The sequence below is a fragment of the Scyliorhinus torazame genome, chromosome 7 (assembly GCF_047496885.1).
Source record: "Scyliorhinus torazame isolate Kashiwa2021f chromosome 7, sScyTor2.1, whole genome shotgun sequence".
Lineage (NCBI taxonomy): Eukaryota > Metazoa > Chordata > Chondrichthyes > Carcharhiniformes > Scyliorhinidae > Scyliorhinus > Scyliorhinus torazame.
Window position 1 is genome coordinate 81,049,345 of NC_092713.1, and position 20,330 is coordinate 81,069,674.

At 46.3% G+C, this 20,330-nt stretch overlaps 1 protein-coding gene across 20 annotated transcripts in view; it reads right to left on the bottom strand.

Annotated features, from left to right (window-relative positions):
- nfia (nuclear factor I/A) overlaps window positions 1–20,330 on the bottom strand; it is a 1,116,080-nt gene that overhangs the window by 144,219 nt on the left and 951,531 nt on the right. For 9 of the 20 annotated variants that reach the window (XM_072510961.1, XM_072510968.1, XM_072510960.1 and 6 more), the window contains 3 exons: window positions 9,294–9,338; window positions 4,697–4,771; window positions 3,255–3,383 (listed from right to left, as the gene is read on the bottom strand). The exons of 2 other annotated variants lie outside the window; for them this stretch is intronic. In XM_072510961.1, coding sequence (XP_072367062.1) covers window positions 3,255–3,383; window positions 4,697–4,771; window positions 9,294–9,338 — 249 coding nt within the window. The remainder of the gene's footprint in view (window positions 1–3,254; window positions 3,384–4,696; window positions 4,772–9,293; window positions 9,339–20,330) is intronic. 9 more of the 20 variants (XM_072510962.1, XM_072510971.1, XM_072510972.1 and 6 more) reach the window with 4 other exon arrangements.

A 20,330-nucleotide genomic window follows, 5' to 3' on the forward strand; every position in this document is an offset into this window, starting at 1 on the left:
TTCTCTACATTTAGATAAAAGTTGCCTTTCCATTTTTACAACCAAAATGGATAACCTCACACTTATCCATGTTAAACTCCATCTGCCAAATTTTGGCCCACTCACCTAACCTTTCTATATCCATTTGTAAATTTCATATTTATTCATTGCAACTTACTTCCACACCAGGGAGGTGGGTTCTGCAGTGGTCGAATAGTCCAATCCATAATGCGCAGACTCTGCCACAGGTTTGGCAGGTTGTGTTTGATGAGGTGGGTAGGATGCTCTGGATTCTGTGCTCTCTTTCCGCTGTTTAAGCTTGACTTCCACATGCTCCACCCTGCAACGCTTAAGGTAATTGGCACCTTTGCGGGTGCTTCTTCTTCAGTTTGAGTTCTAAGGCAAGCGATTCACACGTGTTGAGGGGAATGTTGCATTTATTTCGGGAGGCTTTCAGAATTTCCTTGAAGCGTTTCCTCTGCCCTCCTATTGATCGCTTGCCATTGCGGAGCACTTGTTTCGGGAGTCTTGTGTCAGGCATGCGGGTAATGGGGCCGTCCCATTGCAGCTGGAAACTTACTATCCCACCTATTTTAGTGTCATCTGCAAATCTGGCTATAGTACCTACAATTCCTACATCCAGGTCATTAATATACACTGCACATAGTTGGGGCCCGAGGACCAAACCCTGTGGCACCCCACCAGTTACATCTTGCTAACCAGCAGAAAACCCATTTATCCCGACTCTCTACTTTCTGTCAGTTAACCAGTTCTCTGTCCAAGCTAATAAATTACTCCTAATCCCATGTGATCTTACCTTCTGCAGCACCTTATTAAATGCCTTCTGGAAGTCCAGATATACTATATCTACAGGATGTCCATTATCTATTTGGCTTGATACATTGAAGAACTCTAGCAAATTAGTCAAACCCTTCATAAAACCATGATGACTCTGATGGATTGTATTTTGACTTTCTAACTGTCCTGTTATTACTTCCTTAATAATGGATTCTAACAATTTCCCAACAACAGGTGTTAAACTAACTGGTCTATAGTTTCTCACATTCTGCCTCCCTCCCTTTTTGAATAAGGGTGTTACATTAGCATTTTTTCAATCCACTGAAACCTTTCCTGCATCCAAGGAATTTCAGAATATTATAACCAATGGATTTACTATCTCCACTGTTGTACTTATGATACATATGACCCCCTGTGGTTTCACACTTTCAAGGTCCAATCCCACCCCCATTGACATTTGTTTTAACTTCAATAAGTCTTTTTGAAGTCAGGGAGAATTGTTTCTGTTGAGGATAATTGGATTGTAGAACATTTGTGTAAATGTAACTGTGTCCTGCCTGTGGAAAAATACCTTTATTCTCATCAGTGATTCCTTCATTCCCTATTCATCTATTTTTGAGATAGTTTTCTCCCAAACCTCTGCCTATGATGCAGCATAAAGGTCCTCCAGGTGGTGCATAAGATAGTCTAAGGTTACTCCAACTTTTCCTTCCTTTCTCTCTTTAGGGAAATGACAGGCTTTCATACAATGCTGTTAGATGATGCATCCAAGAATGAGAACCTACTGTGTGAAGAACAATAGGTTAAAAACATAAATCCTAACACTTCCCTAGCACAACTCTTGTTAAGAACTTACTTCTACATTAAATGTATAACCTTTTGAAGACAACAGCAGCTATAGTGGAAGAATGAATTAGTAGAGGATCACGTAACAACAGACACCCATCGGCATCACCAATAGGTCTTGAAGGAAACATGCCAGTGGAGGACAATAGAGTCCAGTGGAGCTCTGATCCTTTCATGCAGTTCTGAAGCCATGATTCACTATTAACCATCACTATCCAATTTTTATTGGCAGATGTATGTACAGCACTAAAACCTATCCGTCTCCCTCACTCCATTTAAGGATAAGAACTATGTTGAGTTCCAACTTGTTTTGTGCACATATGTTGAAACTAACTGTAGGGACAGGGATAGTAGCTGGAATCTTTCATTCTGCTGGTGGAAATAGCTATTCACTGTCAAGTTTATGAAAATCAAAGTTGCTTCGAAAGCCACACTTATGAAAACCAAAAAGGGCAATAAAGCATGGGTTATGGCAATTTACTTTGATTATTCTTGTTAGCCCCAAGAAATGGGCAGCACGGTAGCATTGTGGATAGCACAATTGCTTCACAGCTCCAGGGTCCCAGGTTCGATTCCGGCTTGGGTCACTGTCTGTGCGGAGTCTACACGTTCTCCCCGTGTGTGCGTGGGTTTCCTCCGGGTGCTCCGGTTTCCTCCCACAGTCCAAAGATGTGCAGGTTAGGTGGATTGGCCATGATAAATTGCCCTTAGTGTCCAAAATTGCCCTTAGTGTTGGATGGGGTTGCTGGGTTATGGGGATAGGGTGGAGGTGTTGACCTTAGGTAGGCTGCTCTTTCCAAGAGCCGGTGCAGACTCGATGGGCCAAATGGCCTCTTTCTGCACTGTAAATTCTATGATGAAAGATTCTATGAAATGCTCTCTGGCATTTTCAGAACGTACGGCATCTGAAGTTCACCTGTATTGATTTTTGTTCAATTCAGCGGTGGTTTTGCATCAAGAATCCTAGAAAGCTGAGTCGAATTCGATATAAGGCAGAGATTTCATTTTTAATCCAACTTTGGAAAAATGTGCATTTATTCATCATTAATTGCTGAAGTTGTACATATAAGATAATTGGACATTCCATAATGTCGAAAGCTCAAATGTATTCAGCAGATAGTCACTTATCTTTGAGCAATTTTGTAATTTCTTAATTTTAGTAACAAGATGAAAGGAGATTAGATGGGAAAATGGTCCAGCTGAGACATGTGTCATTAATTATTACAACAACTAGACACAGCAAATTACAATAGGCACATATAATGAAGTAATTGAAAGGGGTTTTATATATAGCTCGAATAAAAAAGCTGATTTTTAAAAAAAAATCACTGAATTGACAGAAAACATGGGTAGCAACCAGCCGTTAACAAAACCACTGAACTTTGAAATTATTTAAAAACTTAAAAGAAGTCACCAATATGAGTCTTTTCCCTCTTATTCTACAACCAGGCTGAAAATAAACACCGCTTCTAGGGATTTATAACCCACAATGCACACAAGGAATTCTTTCCTAGAGCTTTTATTTTCTATACTAGCAGTAATTCAAGGCACCAAACTACATGTTATTTGGCCAAGACCCTATACTCTTTAGTAGGAGCTACAGGGAAGGGCTCTCAGCGGCCGTGCCTCACCTCTGGGTGCTGTGATCACAGGCCGATGATGATGTGTAAATGCCGTTCGAGGGGAGGAGGTCTGCGAAGGCGTGGGACTGCTGAAACCAGACTTCTCTGACTTCTTTAGTGTAGTAGGCGATGGCATTCCTGGCAAGAATGATCGATAAGTGCAATTTTAATAATGCTAGGTCATGAAACGACAGCCTGTGCAATGTGGAGGAGGAAGGGGGAGGGTGTAAAAGCAGCATGAGTTGGGGGAAGAGAGAAGAGGAGGGAAAGGGAAGAGATTGCAGACAGAGAGTTAGGCAGCGCAAAAAGCATTCTGCATCATTCACGTTCTATGGTGCCTCAGCATGTTTACTTAGCAACTTCAAACAACATTCCTTGTCATGTTAATAATAGAAGAAAGAGAGTATGCATGCAAGAAAATGTTTTCAAGTATGAGCTACATTCATAAACCATGCCATTCTATCTAAACTAAACCTGCAAAAGAATTCCATTGGAGTTTAAGACTGAAAATGCCAGAAGCGTCAAACTTCCAGTTGCTTCAAGAATTCATAGAACGTACATTTAACACCATAATCGAGGATACTGCACAGCCACCTGGGAAACACCCAAAATACTCTACCAGGGAGTTGGCCTCATAAACCATGATTGGCAGGGCTACAGTTGGGCAATGGAAGTCAGGTCAGGAACGAAACTCTTTCTGTAGCCTGTGGATGAATGTGTAGTACTCTAATTAGCCCCTGAAACATCAGGAAATACTAATAGCCTGAATGACCTGTCCAAATGTTCCCTTGTAAAAGGACTTTTTATGTGGGCATTTGTGGAAATGGAGCATTTTCCACATGAAATAGTGCCAGGTGATGTGGTCACATACACACTAATGTTTTGGCACATTGTTAAGCTGCAAACATCTTCAGATAGACATACTCTGCTGGTTTGTTGTGTTGCTAAGATCCCATGGTCTCTGAGCCAGACTCACACCATTTCTATGGAATGTTGTTATGCGCTAAGTATCCCTGAGCCAGACACAATCCGTTGTCTTCAAGTAGCCCCACGTGAGATCCCACATTGTTGATGTGACATGTTGCTAGGCTCCATGTAATCTCATGTCAAACATATTCTGCTGCTTTGGCTAAACACAAGATCCCAAATAGTTCCTTGTCAGAGGCGCACTAATGCTATGACACAGCACTAGTGGCTCCCAAGTAGCCTGCATATTCACTGAATGTTATTCAATTGGTTCAATGTGCTACTTTCATTGTGCAAAAACATCTAAATAACAATCGGTACATAATAAAGCTACAGTAAACTCATCTTTGTTGTTTTCAGCAAATCTCCAGCTTTCATCCTCTCAAAGTATTAATACAGGAAAGTTGCATTTCATTTTCAAATCTCTCTTTGTTCCAATGTAATTAATTGACAAACAGTTCAATATTGGTAAAAAAAATAATTACTTGAATGTACATCTGTAGACTTCAGCTGTGTGACCTTTGAGTTTGTGAGGTCACTAAAGAAATATGTTTCCGGATCTGAAAGAAACAAGCAGCAGAGGAACCGAGCAAATTTTTAGATGCATTTATTGCTTAAATAGTTTAAATGGTGATAAATGTACTTTCAATAACATCAATAAGAGGAGTTTGACACTTCTTTGGCATTTTATATGCACACTAATTTTCATTCAATTAAAAAATGTCATGCAACACATGTCTTTTTAGAAGCTTTCAGTGTCTGACTGCTTTAGAGTCAAATTGATCACCAATATTCACACAGCAGTGAAAAGGCGGTACAGTTAAGTTTTTCCTTGTACAGTTGTACTTTGTATAACCTCCAATCCCGTAGCATTAAAAATACGTTGAGTGTTTTAGGCTCAATTCTCTGAAGGTAGCAAAAGGCTGGGATCTCTATCAGTCCTATGGTGTCATACCAGTTCCTGATGCAGACCAGGCTAATATAATAACAATCCTTTACAGGAGTTATATGCCACTTAACTGGACTCATTTACATTTCAACTCTTTGTTATTTGAACTTGTAGAATTTCCTTAAACCTATAATTATGTAAACATCTTAAAGTATTAATACTGGTTTTTTTGAACGTTGCCTAAATTTATTAGAACAATGAAGACAAAAACAATTATTTTTTCAAATGAATATTAACTTATTTTAGCTTTTTCTTTTGAAATATCATGTGTAAGCTATTTATGAAAAACACCAATGAAAGATTTACATATTATTTACATGAGATAAACTAGTGTGCAAGGGCAAGTTTTAAACAATAAACAAACATACAATAGCACACAGCATAGGCTGGAATCAATTTACGAGGTACATTGTTAAAACTAATGCCTAGTTCAGAGCTTATTATTAAATCTAACAGATTATAAAATCTGCTGGTCGATTCAATGAAAGTAATTCCCGAACCAGTCAATGAGGGCACCAGTGGGAGAGGGAAAGATGAAAGGATGTACTTTTGCTTTCTCCAGCACTTGTGATCAGTAATCTTTTCTGACTGTGTGATCTTTATCTTTTGTTCCAGTTGTTATCCTGCCTATTACTAGTCACAAACATTTGTCAAAACTGGATAGGTCTTTTCAGTCATAACTATTATTATCTTGAGGTCTTGGTAATTTAAACGTTATTAGCCTCATAGAATTTTGCTACATTTAAGAGATTTGCAGCCAACTTATACCCACCTAAGTATATTGGGCTGGATTCTCCCTCGGCAGGATCCTCCGCACGCGGATTTCCCAATGGCGTGGCGGTGCCCACAATGGGAAACTCCATTGGCTGGCTGCCAGGATTGAGGTTCCCGCTGTCGGCGGGAGCGTGCCACACCAGAAAACTGATGCGGCAGAACGGAGAATCCCGCCCATTAAATTTCTTAAACTGCAGCTTAGAGAACATTACAATTATGTCGGTGAAGCAAAAGAGAAAGTTTATATTCTACCATTTCTGGAGTCATCATTCAATGACCCTAAAGTAAATGCCAACTGTAAAGCTTCAAAAGCCTACAACTTGCTTTCTTGGGTTAAGAATTCATTATTAAAGCATTCTGCTAATTACAACAACCACTTGCATTTATATAATCCCTTCAACATAGCTTTGGAAGGGCTATTAATCACAATTTGACACCAAGCTACAGAAGGAGATATCAGGACCGATGACCAAAAGCTTTATCAAAGAGCTAGGCTTTAAGAAACATCTTATCTGCGTGGGTCTCAACGTCACAACCCAAAGATGTGCAGGGTAGGTAGATTGGCCAAGCTAAATTGCCCCTTAATTGGAATTTTTTTTAAAAAATTAAAATTTAAAGCAAAAGAGAGAGAGGGAGATAGAGTGGCAGAATTCCAGAGCTTAAGCAGAGGCAGCTGAAGGCATCAACACCAATAATGGAAAGATTAAAATGAAGAATCACAAGATGCCAGAATTGGAGAACAAAAATTATGAAGGCTTGTAGGGCTGGCTGGGGGAGATTACATAAATAGAGAAGGGAAAGGCTATGTAAGAATTTTTTTTAAATGGAGAATTTTAAAGTTGAGGCATTGCCAGGTTGGGAACCAATGTAGATCAGCAAGCACAAAGGTGAATAGGACTTGGACATAAGGACATGGACAGGAGTTTTGAATAAGCTCAAGCTAATACATGGTGAAGGTGGTGTACTAAACGTTATTTTGAGTGGAATGTTGTCTACTGGCAATGAGTTGGGAGAAATTCCGGACAATTTTCCCCAGTGTTCTTGTCTTTCTTCTATAACAGGAAGTGTGACGATTATTTCCCAAGAGCTCGCTACATGAGTATAGAGGCCATTCCTCACAGCTAAGCTTAATGCTGTCGTCATCCAATACGTAAACATCAGCACTTATCAATAGATGCCACAGGATTGGAAGCAGCAGCAATAATCATGCATTCAGTTTCAGTTGGTAGCGGGTTGGCTCCCATAATTTCACCCTGCCCAACTTTCCATCTCTTTGACTTCAAGCAAAGGAAAATCTGGCGAGATGCACAGAGTGCAGTCAAGCAGCTATCTCGTAACAGCAGTAGGGCTGTTCAACACCCACCAACAATTTTTCTTCCTCTTGTGCTATGCTGACTGAAGCAGCTGTCCTGCACCCTTATCTCTTTGAAATCAACTAACTTGCAAGTCTTTATTTCTTTTCCTCACCAATCTCTTTCTCTCCTCTCTCAATGGTGCCGATAGGTTGCTGGAGTGTAATTTCAAGGTATCACAGAGTTTTCATGAGTGAGCTGTGACAGCAAGTAATATAAGCCTATTCAATCACAGCCAAGCCCAATTCCTGTCTTATCTCCTGTTGTGCATATGCAGCTTCAACATGATTCACAATCATATGCAAGAAGCTTGTCAATATCCCTCTTGCTAATCAAGGGCAAGGAGGCCAATGGAATCCTTCCTCACTGCTGTCCTACAGAGAGTTGGATAACTCAACGTAGCCTAAGTGTTGAATTGTGGTTCTTACAGCTCAGGTGTTCATAAAGTCATTGTATCAACAAGCCAGCTCATGCTCAGTTTTACTCTGGAAGTCACATCTACATCTTGGAAGCTTGTCTTTATTGACAAATTGCCATGATGACAAGCCTAATGAGCAATACAAATGTACTGCATTTTAACTGAGCATCAATAACTGTTTCACTCATGCCCACCTGTTTCCACAGGTCACAGGCAGCATTCTTCATACATAAGTTCTGTAGAAGCAACAAAGCTCATATAAAATAAGATGTGGGCGAGCAGTAAAAGAAAAGCACCCTAATCACATTAATACTTTATCTTTATTGAGGACACAGCAAGTTAGAATAAAATAAATAGTGCTTCTGGATTTCTATCCACTTGTTTGCTGTAAATTCTATTTTCTTGGGCTTTCTGTTATGTTAGCACCCCAGCTGATGTCCTCTGCGATCAGCCATTTGTGTCAGTTGTTGAAGTGGGAGTTGGGTAAAGGCATAGAAAGGAAACTAATCAGCCCTATTCCCCTGTATGGAAGAACTGCCAGCTCTCTGGCATTGCTGCAGCAAGTGAAGCGGAATAAAGGCACTACAATCTGTGTTGCAGAAAGCCCCTTTTGTTAATCATCTAGCTAAAGAGCCAAGCAGGATGTTACTAAAGCAGGGAGTTGCAAAATGGCAACAAAGGTAAATCAAAAAGTAGTAGTTAAGTGACTCCAAGCTTAGGTTTAAATAGTCTGCAGATGGTTGGAGGAACCGAGACAATAGATGAGGTACTGGGAAGAAATGAGTTGGAATAAAGAAACAACAGAGTGAAATTAAGAATCATCACAATGAGGATGTACAGTAGTAGTGAGGAAAAAGTGTGGTGCAATATTACATGAGCAGTGATATAGTATTTGGAAATGCTGCACAATTTAGGTATGCCATAGATTCTGCAATATTTTGGAAAAACAGCGAAAAACTTTGACATTGTGACTTAAAACCAAGTTTGTGTGAAATTTTGAAATAAGATTTTCTCAAAATCATTTTCTGATTTTTATTTTGGACATGTGTTTATTTCGAGATTGAAAGGTTTTGGCTCAATCTGTCGCTTAAAAGAGAGGAAACCCGAGTTGTTGACAAAATACATATGCCCTGTGAGGATGTGATACAACAAACTCATGCACATGAAGTCTCTGTTTTTCAAATTGTTCAGGGCCCACATAGATAGAATGATCACCACAGTATGTTGTTTCAAGCCATGTTACAAATTTGCTGCAAGCAGGTAGAGTGCCGACTAACAAAAATGAAAAACTGCAGACACTCAGCTAGCTGAATGGCATGAAATGGCAGCCGTGGAATGCAATGATAACCATACTGGACAAAGTAAAATGCAGCAAAATAATACTGACAGGTTCCTTTTATAGGAACTGATGGTAGTCAAATTTTCTGCTTTCCGTGGAACTAACAAAAGCGTTTTTGTGTATTTAAAAAATAACCATGACAAATAACTTGCCATACTGATACTTTCAGTAGATTGTTTTAAAAAGGAACTGACTTACTCTGGGGACATGAGTTTGAATACAACCCAAACAGATATGAAGATAGATTCACCTTTCATTGTCAGTAAAGATCCTAAGAGGGCAGTCTGTCCAGATCCTGGAGGATATAAATACATAAGGGCATCAACCAACCAGAGCTTTCCACTCATTAGACAGTGCTACGGAAACAGATTATAAAAATGGCAAGATTTATGTGGGGAATAACGAGTCATCATGGTGCAGTAAGGTTGGAACAAAGTTACAGTTGCAGCAGTGCTGAAAGCTGCATTGAAGATATTCCGTGCAGAGTACGACAGTGTTTGATGGGGTCACTGGGCCAAGTGGAGTCATTATCAACATTATTTTTTTAAAACGTCAAATCGATTCAAATAAACGTAAGCCCATAGTTTAAAAACTCCAAAAGTAATCATAGAATCCCTAAAGTGCCGTAGGAGGCTACTCGGCCCATCGAATCTGCACTTACCCTCAGAAAGAGCACCCTACCTAGGCCCACTCCCCCATCCTATCCCCATAACTCTGACACCCCACCGAACCGTTGGGACACTAATGGGCAATTTAGCATGGCCAGTCCACCTAACCTGCATATCTCTGGATTGTGGGAGGAAACCAGAGCACCCGGAGGAAACCCACATAGACACGGGGAGAATGTGTACCCTCCGCATAGCCACCAAAGGTCGGAATCAAACCCACGTCCCTGGCAGCAGTGCTAACTACTGTGCCACCGTGCCGCCATCAATTAAATCCAATTTGTTTGACAACCATAGTAAATAAAACAGACAATCAGTGCAGCAGGCAGTGACGGAGTCTTTGGACTCCATTTAAGAATTTGTGTTTCTAAGTAGTGGAAAGTCCTGCCTCTTGTACACATTTGCTCCAGTAAAGCAAGTTAGAAGTTTTGTGCCCCAAACTGGCAGTTTTATGATTATTTGTTCTCTGCTGCTAGCAATAAGGAATCTATTTATTTCTGGTGGTACTCAAGGAGCTTTTACACTTGGAATGAGGTGGAGAAGACATCTAGAAAGCAAAACACCGCGGATACTGAAAATCTGAAATCAAAGCAGAAATTTCTGGAAATACTCAGCAGGTCAGGCAGTATCTGTGGAGAGACAGACAGAATTAATATTTCAGGCCGATGAATTTCCGTCACATTTGGTGAAAACAACAGACATCCATCCACTCAGTGAATAAGAGTGGCATGATGCTATTTTTCCCAAAAGAACATTCAACATCTAAAATGGCTTTATTTGTAGAAAATTTGATGAAAAAAAAAGTAGAAAATTACAGGAGCAAATTGACTACTGGATTACACCTGGTAATCCGTATTTCCAGTGTTAAAATTGCTCAGTAAATAGCGAATATGACCAATGCTGACTCTATTTCTATTAAGGCATTTATAAATAAACATCAAACACAACCACACCGAAGATTGAAAAGATAACCAAGAGATAACAAATAGGAGATCACATCGTAACTAAAAAAGTAACCAACAACCGCACCCGCCCTCCCTACCAAAGCCCCCATGCCCTCCCTACAGTACCCCCCCACCCTCTCTGCCTCCACTGTTTCTTGTTAACCCAAACCCCCCCCATTGACTTACCTGTCCTGGAAGAAGTCAATGAACTGTTTCCATCTCTGGGCAAACCTTTCCAGCGAACCACTTAAGGCAAACTTAATTTTCTCCAACTTCAGGAAATCTGCGAGGTTGCTCACCACCCCCCCCCCCAACAGGATCCGTCTCCGGGCTACAAGAGAAGCAAAGACCAAAACGTTGGCCTCTCTTGCCCCCTGGACCCCCGGGTCTTCCGACACTCCCAAACATTGTCAATTCTGGACTCGGAACCACCTTCACCCTCAGTACCTCCGACATCATGTCAGCGAAACCCCGCCAAAATCCCTCCAACTTTGGGCAGGCCCGAAACATGTGAACATGATTCGCGGGCCGCTCCCAGACACGTATCCTCCATCCCCTCAAAGAATCTACTCATTCTAACCATCGTCATATGTGCCCTATGGACTACTTTAAATTGAATGAGACTCAGCCTGGTGCATGAAGGGGACCCATTCACCCGCCTCAGAGCCTCCTTCCATAACCCAGCCTCTAGCTCCTCCTCCCACTTTCGCTTAACTACTCCTATTAGGGGGCCCTCCCAATCCATCAACTCCTTATATATCTCTGACACCCTGCCCTCTCCAACCTCTGTTTTCGACAGCACCTTATCCTGCAACCCCGGAGGCAGCAGATCAGGAAAGGACGACACCTGTTTTCTCACATTTTGGGGTGGAGGGACTCGGAACCCACCGAAACCGGAGTGTGGGTGAGCGACTTCACGGATTTCCTTAGGTTGGAGAAAATTAAGGATCGGAACGCGTTTCCGCTGGACAACCCGTACTCCTCTACCAGTCCTTCTAAGCTCGGGAAACTGCCCCCCACAAATAAATCCCCGGATCGCTCGATCCCTGCCCGCCGTGAACCCTGAAACTCCCCCGACCAGTCCCCCTGGAGCAAACCTGTGATTCCCACAGATCGGAGCCCAAACGGAGGCCCCTTCATCCCTCAAGTGCTGTCGCCACTATCCCCACACCCTCAGGGCCATCACTATTACCGGACTTTGAGGAGTACCTGGCCGGCAAGAACAGCAGAGGCACCGTCACTAGCGTCCCCAAACGAGTACCCTTACACGAGGCTGGCTCCATCCCCTCCCATACCGACACCCCAACCCCCCCCCCCCCCCCCCCCCCCCCCCCCCCCCCACCACCACCCACTACCTTACCACGGCTATATTTGCCGCCGAATAATAATTCATTAAATTTGGTAAGGCCAACACCCACCCCCCCTTGCCCCCACTCTAACAGCGCCTTCTTTATTCGAGGGGACTTCCCCACCCACACAAATCCCGATATCAAGTTAGCCTTCTTGAAAAAAGCCTCGGAGATAATAAAAATCGGGAGATTCTGGAATACAAAATAAAACCTCGGGAGCACAGTCATCTTCACGGACTGCACCCACTCCGCCAATTACAACAAAAGCACATCCCACCTTTTAAACTCACCCTTCATTTGTTCTACCAACCGAGCCAGATTCAACTTGTGTAATTGTCCAACCTCCGCGCCACTTGGAAGCCTAGATACCCGAAACTCGTCCCCACTACTTTAAACGGCAGCTTGCCCAGCCTCCTTTCCTGTACCCTCGCCTGGATCAGGAAGACCTCACTCATCCCCATGTTTAATTTGTACACCGAAAGCGGCCGAATTCCACCAAAATGTCCATAATAACTCCTATGCTTTCCAGTGGGTCCGATATTTCCAGCAACAGGCCATCCGCATATACAGACTCCCTATGCCCCCCCCCCCCCCCCCCCACCCCACATTCCCTTTCAAACCCCTAGGCACTCTAACCACCGTCGCCAGTGGTTCTATCACCAAGGTGAAAAGCGACGGGGAATGTGGGCATCCCTGCATCGTACCCCGGTACAACCCAAAGTACCCGATTCGTTCTTACACTCGCCACCGCCGGCCAGTACAGCATCCGGATCCAATCCACAACCCCCTTCCCAAACCTGAACCGCCCCAATACTTCCCACAAATACTCCCACTCTACCCGATTAAAGGTCTTCTCCGCGTCCATCGTGACCGCCACCTCCACATTCCGTCCCTCCGATGGATGGATGGACGGCAACATTATGACATTTAACAGGCGCCTGATGTTGGCCGAGATGTGTCTCCGGGTCCTTATCTTTCTTCAGGATCAGAGATATTGAGGCCTGCGAAAATGTGGGGGGAGCTCGGCCTTCTCCCATACCTCATTAAATCACCTCACCAGCAGGGGCCCAGGTCTCCCGAAAACGTTTTATAAAATTCTACTGGAAAGTTGTCTGGGCCCGGGGCCTTTCCTGCCTGCATTGCCCCCATGCCCTCCATCACCTCCATCAGTCCAATGGGAGCACCCAGCCCCTCTACCAGGCCCTGTTCTACCCTGGGGAATTCCAGCTCATCCAAAAATACCGCATTCCCTCCCTCCCGGCCAGGGGCCCTGATTCACAAAGCCTCCTATAGAACTCCTCAAACACCCCATTCACCCACATCGGGTCCAATACCACTCCACCTTTACCGTCCTTCACCCCGCCAATCTCCCTCGCCGCCTCTTGCTTCCTGAGCTGGTGTGCCAGCAATCTGCTAACTTTCTCTCTGTACTCACACACTGCCCCCTGGCCCTCCGCAACTGCCCTCCTTGTGGACACCAGCTTAAACTCCAACTGGAGCTTCTGCCTCTCCTTTAACAATCCCGCCTCAGGGACCTACGCGTACATCCTGTCCACCAGCATAATCTCATCCATCAACCTAGACATCTCTGCTCACTCCCATTTCTCCCCGTGAGAAATTCGATATTTGATATAAACTCCCTCCTGACCACTGCCTTGAGTGCCTCCCATAGCGTGGCGGCCGAAACCTCACCTGTGTCATTTAATTCCACGTACCCCCAGATGGCGGCCCTCACCCGCTCGCACACTTCCTCCGCTAGCGGCGCCAAATCCAACTTCCACTGCGGATGCTGAGCACCCCCCCCCCTCCCCCCCCCCCGATACACTCGCAAGTCCACCCAATGTGGTGCTGAATATCCCAAGTCCACCACCTCCGCCAACAACAACTTACGCACCCCAAAGAAATCCACGAGTAGACCGTATGCACATAGGAGTAGTATGAAAACGCCTTCGCCCTCGGCCTCCCAAACCTTCACGCGTCCACTCGCATCATGCGCTCCATAAACCCCTTCAGCAACTTTGCCACTGCCGATACTCTCCCCGACCTCGGGCTCGACCAGTCCAACCTCGGAACAATGACCGTGTTAAAGTCCCTACCCATAATCAGCCGGTGCGAGTCCAGGTCCGGGGTCTTCCCCAATACTCACCTCATAAACTCCACATCGCCCCAATTTGGGGCATAAACATGAACTAGGACCATTGGCAACCCCTCCAATTTCCCACTTACCATCACGAAACCCCCCTCCCCGAATCCGCTATGATATTCCCCACCCCAAGTGCCACACACTTATTAACCAGCAGCGCCACACCACAGCATCTTCATATCTAACCCCGAATGGAAAACTTGCCCTACCCACCTTTCTTTTGCCTTGTATGATCCCCTTCAGATGTGTCTCCTGCAAAAAGGCCGTGAAAAGACCCGACCGTTTAACTGGCCCATTCAGCCACCTCACGTTACATGAGGCCAGCCTGGTGGGTGGCCCTTCTACCCCCCCACCCGCCGCCGATCAACTGTACCCCTTCTTAGGCCAGCCGCCCCCGCCCGTGCCACATGACCCTCCAGGCCCACCCCCGGATGTCCACCACCGCCACTCCCTCCCATGTAATACCACCTCAACAACACCTTCGTCAGCAGCGTCCCTCCCCCCATTCCCCTTCCCCTAAACAAAACAACAACCCCCATCCCCCTCTGCTACACTAACCACCTGATCAGCCCCCACTGTGCTCCCGTTAACTAGCCCGCTGAACTAGCCTGGCAGCCCCCGCCCAAGGTGCCTCAACCTCCTACCCCCACGGATTCCCCTCCCCCTGTTCGCACACCTCGCAAGCAACAGTGCAACAATAGAAAACAGAAACGAAACAACAAACCCAATAGTCTAAAAGGTGCACTCACCCCCTCATCGCATCGAAACATCTCGGAGGAGGAGTTCCCCAACCACCAACCGAACAAATAATGCAAGAATTAGCAAAGAACAAGAAAAAAAAGAAGAAAACCTCATTTATTTCCACAACCTTCCTCCACAATTCAATGTCCTCCTTCACCTGCCAGTCCACTGTCCCTCAAAAATTCCATTGTCTCCTCTGGTGTTCCAAAATAGTGCTCTTTATTATTAAAGATCATCCAGAGGCGAGTCGGGTACAGCATCCCGAAGGACAGTCTTCACCCGATTAAACACGGCCCTCCTCTTCGCCAGGTCCGGGCCCAGGTCCTGGTACACTCGCAGCTCACTCCCCTCCCAGGTGCATTTCCTCGTCTGCCTCGGCCATCTCAGGATCTTTTCCTTATTTAGGAACCGGTGAAGGTGCACCACAGACTTCCGGTTGTGGCTATGCCCAGGTAGGTCGCACAGTCGGCAGCTCCCGCCGACAACGGACGTTTGGGCCCTTGTACGAAGCTCCAGCGGCACTTGGACGACGATTCCCAGTGTGGGAAGGAAACAGTGAGGATCCCCAGCGCTGTATGGAGTGGATCAGGAGTGGGGCGATTTAAAAAGCTGTTTTGGAGAAGAGAGGAGAACGGGCGCAAAAAGGCAAGATGGCGGCCGGCGCGGATCAAGCAGCGTGGGCCCAGTGGTCACGAGAGCAGCAGGAGTTTCTTAGAAGCTGCTTCACTGAGTTAAAAGCGGAGATGCTGACCCCTATGAAAGGTTGGTGAAGACCCAGAGGATGCAGGGGACGGCGATTAAGGAGGTGCCGAAAAAAGCCTCTGACAACGAGGACAAGACTTTGGGCCTAGCGGTTAGAGTGGAGGCGCACGAGGCCCTGCACAAAAGATGGCAGGAGAAGCTGGAAGACTTTGAAAACAGGTCGAGGAGGCAGAACCTCTGAATTCTGGGTCTCCCTGAAGGCGCAGAGAGGTCGGATGCTGCGGCGTATGTGACCACGATGCTGGGGACGCTGATGGGTGCGGGGGTCTTCCCGCGGCCCCTGGAGCTGGACGGGGCGCACAGAGTCTTGGCAAGGAAGCCTAAGGCGAACGAGCTATGGTGGTAAGGTTCCACCGCTTCACCGACAAGGAATGTGTCCTGCGATGGGCAAAGAAGGAGTAAGTGGGAGAACTGCGAGATCCGTATCTACCAGGACTGGGGTGCAGAGCTGGCTAAGAGGTGTGCGGGATTCAACCGGGCCAAGGCGGTGAAGTTCGGGCTGCTACAACCGGCGAAGCTGTGGGTCACGTACCAAGACGCTGGATGAGCCATGGACTTTCATTAAGAACGAGAAGTTGGACTTGAAATAATGGACAGCTGTAAGTTGTTGGGGCACCCCGGTGAGGCGGTGGGGGCTGGAGGTGGCGGTGTTATGTTGGGCTTCCCCCGTGTTTTCTTTTTTTGCCCCTTTGTTCTGGGCCCTCGAGGTTCTGGTTCTGTTTGTGTAGAGCTGTGTCACAGGCAGTGGGGACGGGCCGGACAGCGAGAGACGTTCGCGGGGTGGGGGGGGGGGAGTTGCTTGTCGTTGGGGATAGCACCCAAAGTTTGTTTGAGCTTTTCTTTCCTGACACACGGGAATAAGGGGGGTCTCTCTCTCCCTCACTTGGTTGGGGGGGGCGGGGTTGGAGGCCCGTAGAGGGAGCCAACAGTGGGATTGGAGGAAGAGGCGGGAGCGGCCGAGGTCAGCATGAGTCAGCTGACTTACGGGAGCGTATTGGGGGGGAATTGGGGTTAAGCGGATGCTTGACTTTGGAGAGGGGGATCGAGGAGGTGGGGGGGGGGGGGGGGAGGGCTGGGTTGCTGCTTTGCTGGCTGTAGGGGAAGCAACTTTTGGAGTTAAAGGCGGAGTGGGGACGGGGAGCCTCCGGCTGGGGGGCTGGAGTGTGCGGGAGGCGCGGACACGTGGCTGGCCTAAAAAAGGGGATGGTTAGTCAGCAGGGGGTGGGGGGGTAATCAGGTGGAACGTGAGGGGCCTGAATGGGGCCGGTCAAGAGGGCTCGTGTGTTCTCGCACTTAAGAGGGCTAAAGGCAGACGTAGCCATGCTATAAGAAACGCATCTGAAGCCCGCTGATCAAACTAGGCTGAGGAAGGGATGGGTGGGGCAGGTCTTTCACTCGGGGCTGGATGCGAAGACCAGGTGGGTCGCACTCTTGGTGAGCAAACAGGTGGCATTTGAGGTGGGGCGTATTGTGGCGGATAAAGGGGGTAGATATATTATGGTGAGTGGCAAGCTGGAGGGGGCCTGGGTGGTGCTAGTGAACGTGTATGCCCCGAATTGGGACGATGCGGATATAACTACAATTTACAAGAGAAATCTATCCACAACCCATACAGCCACCCCCCCCGGTTTTCTGCTGCTGCTGACCTCCTCACTTAACGTCCCGCGAGAAAGTCAAGGAACGGTTGCCACCGCCTGAAGAACCCCAGCAAGGACCCTCCCAAGGCAAACTTTATCCTCTCCAAACTTAGAAATCCAGCCATGTCACTAACCCAAGTCTCCACACTTGGGGGTTTCGCATCCCTCCACATTAACAAGATCCGTCTCCGGGCTACCAACGAGGCAAAGGCCAGGACTCTGGCCTCTTTCGGATCCTGCACTCCCGGATCTTCTGACGCCCCAAATATCGCTATCCCCAGACTCGACTTTACCCGAGTGTCCAAGACCTTGGACATAACCTTTGCGAAGCCTCGCCAGAATTCTTTAAGCGCCAGGCATGCCCAAAACATATGGGCATGGTTTGCTGGGCTTCCTGAACACCTCACACACCTGTCCTCCACCCCAAAGAATTTGCTCATTCTTACTGCTGTCATATGCGCCCGGTGGACCACCTTAAACTGAATCAGGCTAAGCCTGGCACAAGATGAAGAGGAATTGACCCTGCCCAGCGCGTCCGCCCACAGGCCTTCGTCCAGCTCCTCACCAACCTCCTCCTCCCACTTGCCCTTCAGCTCCTCCGTCGAGGCCTCCTCTGCCTCCTGTAGCTCCTGGTATATGTCTGATACCTTTCCGTCTCCTACGACATGCCCGAGGCCACCCTGTCCTGTATCCTGGGGGAAGGTAGCAGCGGAAATTCCACCACCTGCTTCTTCAAGAAAACACGGACTTGCAAGTACCTAAAGGTATTCCCCAGGGGCAAACTGATTTTCTCCTCCAGTGCCTTCAGGCTAGAGAAAGTCCCATTTATAAACAAGTCCCCCATCCTTGTTTTGTTAAGTTGTTAATTTTTTTTTCTTTCCTTATTTTGGTAGTGGTTTTGTAAAAATTCTGTAAAATCTTGAATAAAAACAAGTTTTAAAAGAAAGGTGCACCACTATTGCCCTCAGCGGTTCGTTTGCCTGCAGCTTCCTCATTAGCACCCTGTGCGCCCGGTCGACCTCCTGGGACTGGCCAAAGGCCACTTCTCCCATCAGCTTTTCCAGCATTCCAACCACATACGTGGCAGCATCCGCTCCCTCGATGCCTTCAGGCATCCCTACAATCCTTAAGTTCTACCTCCGGAAACGGTGCTCAAGGTCCTCTACCTTCTCCTGTAGCTGCTTCTGGGTCTCTCGCATTACTCCCACCTTGACAGCCAACTTCTCCTTGTGCTTCCCCACCGCCTACACCACTTTCCGGATCGCCTGGCCCTGGGACTCCAGCCTCTGCTCCACTCACTGCTCACTCTATTTCATCCTCCATTGTCGTTTGGTCAAATGGCTCACATCCCTTTTCTCTCATAAAACATTGACAAATACAAGACTTCACAATACATGATGCCTTCAATTTATCTTTGCAGTTAGTATCCATTTTCAACTCCAAAATAGTATTGAAACCACTTCTTGATTCACACTGTTCAAAAAAGGGACTAGGGATAACCCTGGGAATTACAGGCCAGTTAGTCTTACTTCGGTGGTAGGCAAAGTAATGGAAAGGGTACTGAAGGATAGGATTTCTGAGCATCTGGAAAGCCACTGCTTGATTAGGGATAGTCAGCACGGATTTGTGAGGGGTAGGTCTTGCCTTACAAATCTTATTGAATTCTTTGAGGAGGTGACCAAGCATGTGGATGAAGGTAAAGCAGTGGATGTAGTGTACATGGATTTTAGTAAGGCATTTGATAAAGTTCCCCATGGTAGGCTTATGCAGAAAGTAAGGAGGCATGGGATAGTGGGAAAGTTGGCCAGTTGGATAACGAACTGGCTAACCGATAGAAGTCAGAGAGTGGTGGTGGATGGCAAATATTCAGCCTGGATCCCAGTTACCAGTGGCGTACCGCAGGGATCAGTTCTGGGTCCTCTGCTGTTTGTGATTTTCATTAATGACTTGGATGAGGGAGTTGAAGGGTGGGTCAGTAAATTTGCAGACGATACGAAGATTGGTGGAGTTGTGGATAGTAAGGAGAGCTGTTGTCGGCTGCAAAGAGACATAGATAGGATGCAGAGCTGGGCTGAGAAGTGGCAGATGGAGTTTAACCCTGAAAAGTGTGAGGTTGTCCATTTTGGAAGGACAAATATGAATGCGGAATATAGGGTTAACGGTAGAGTTCTTGGCAATGTGGAGGAGCAGAGAGATCTTGGGGTCTATGTTCATACATCTTTGAAAGTTGCCACTCAAGTGGATAGAGCTGTGAAGAAGGCCTATGGTGTGCTCGCGTTCATTAACAGAGGGATTGAATTTAAGAGCCGTGAGGTGATGATGCAGCTGTACAAAACTTTGGTAAGGCCACATTTGGAGTATTGTGTATAGTTTTGGTCGCCTCATTTTAGGAAGGATGTGGAAGCTTTGGAAAAGGTGCAAAGAAGATTTACCAGGATGTTGCCTGGAATGGAGAGTAGGTCTTACGAGGAAAGGTTGAGGGTGCTAGGCCTTTTCTCATTAGAACGGAGAAGGATGAGGGGCGACTTGATAGAGGTTTATAAGATGATCAGGGGAATAGATAGAGTAGACAGTCAGAGACTTTTTCCCCGGGTGGAACAAACCATTCCAAGGGGACATAAATTTAAGGTGAAAGGTGGAAGATATAGGAGGGATATCAGAGGTAGGTTCTTTACCCAGAGAGTAGTGGGGGCATGGAATGCACTGCCTGTGGAAGTAGTTGAGTCGGAAACATTAGGGACCTTCAAGCAGCTATTGGATAGGTACATGGATTACGGTAAAATGATATAGTGTAGATTTATTTGTTCTCAAGGGCAGCACGGTAGCATTGTGGATAGCACAATTGCTTCACAGCTCCAGGGTCCCAGGTTCGATTCCGGCTTGGGTCACTGTCTGTGCGGAGTCTGCACGTCCTCCCCGTGTCTGCGTGGGTTTCCTCCGGGTGCTCCGGTTTCCTCCCACAGTCCAAAGATGTGCGGGTTAGGTGAATTGGCCAATGATAAATTGCCCTTAATGTCCAAATTGCCCTTGGTGTTGGGTGGAGGTG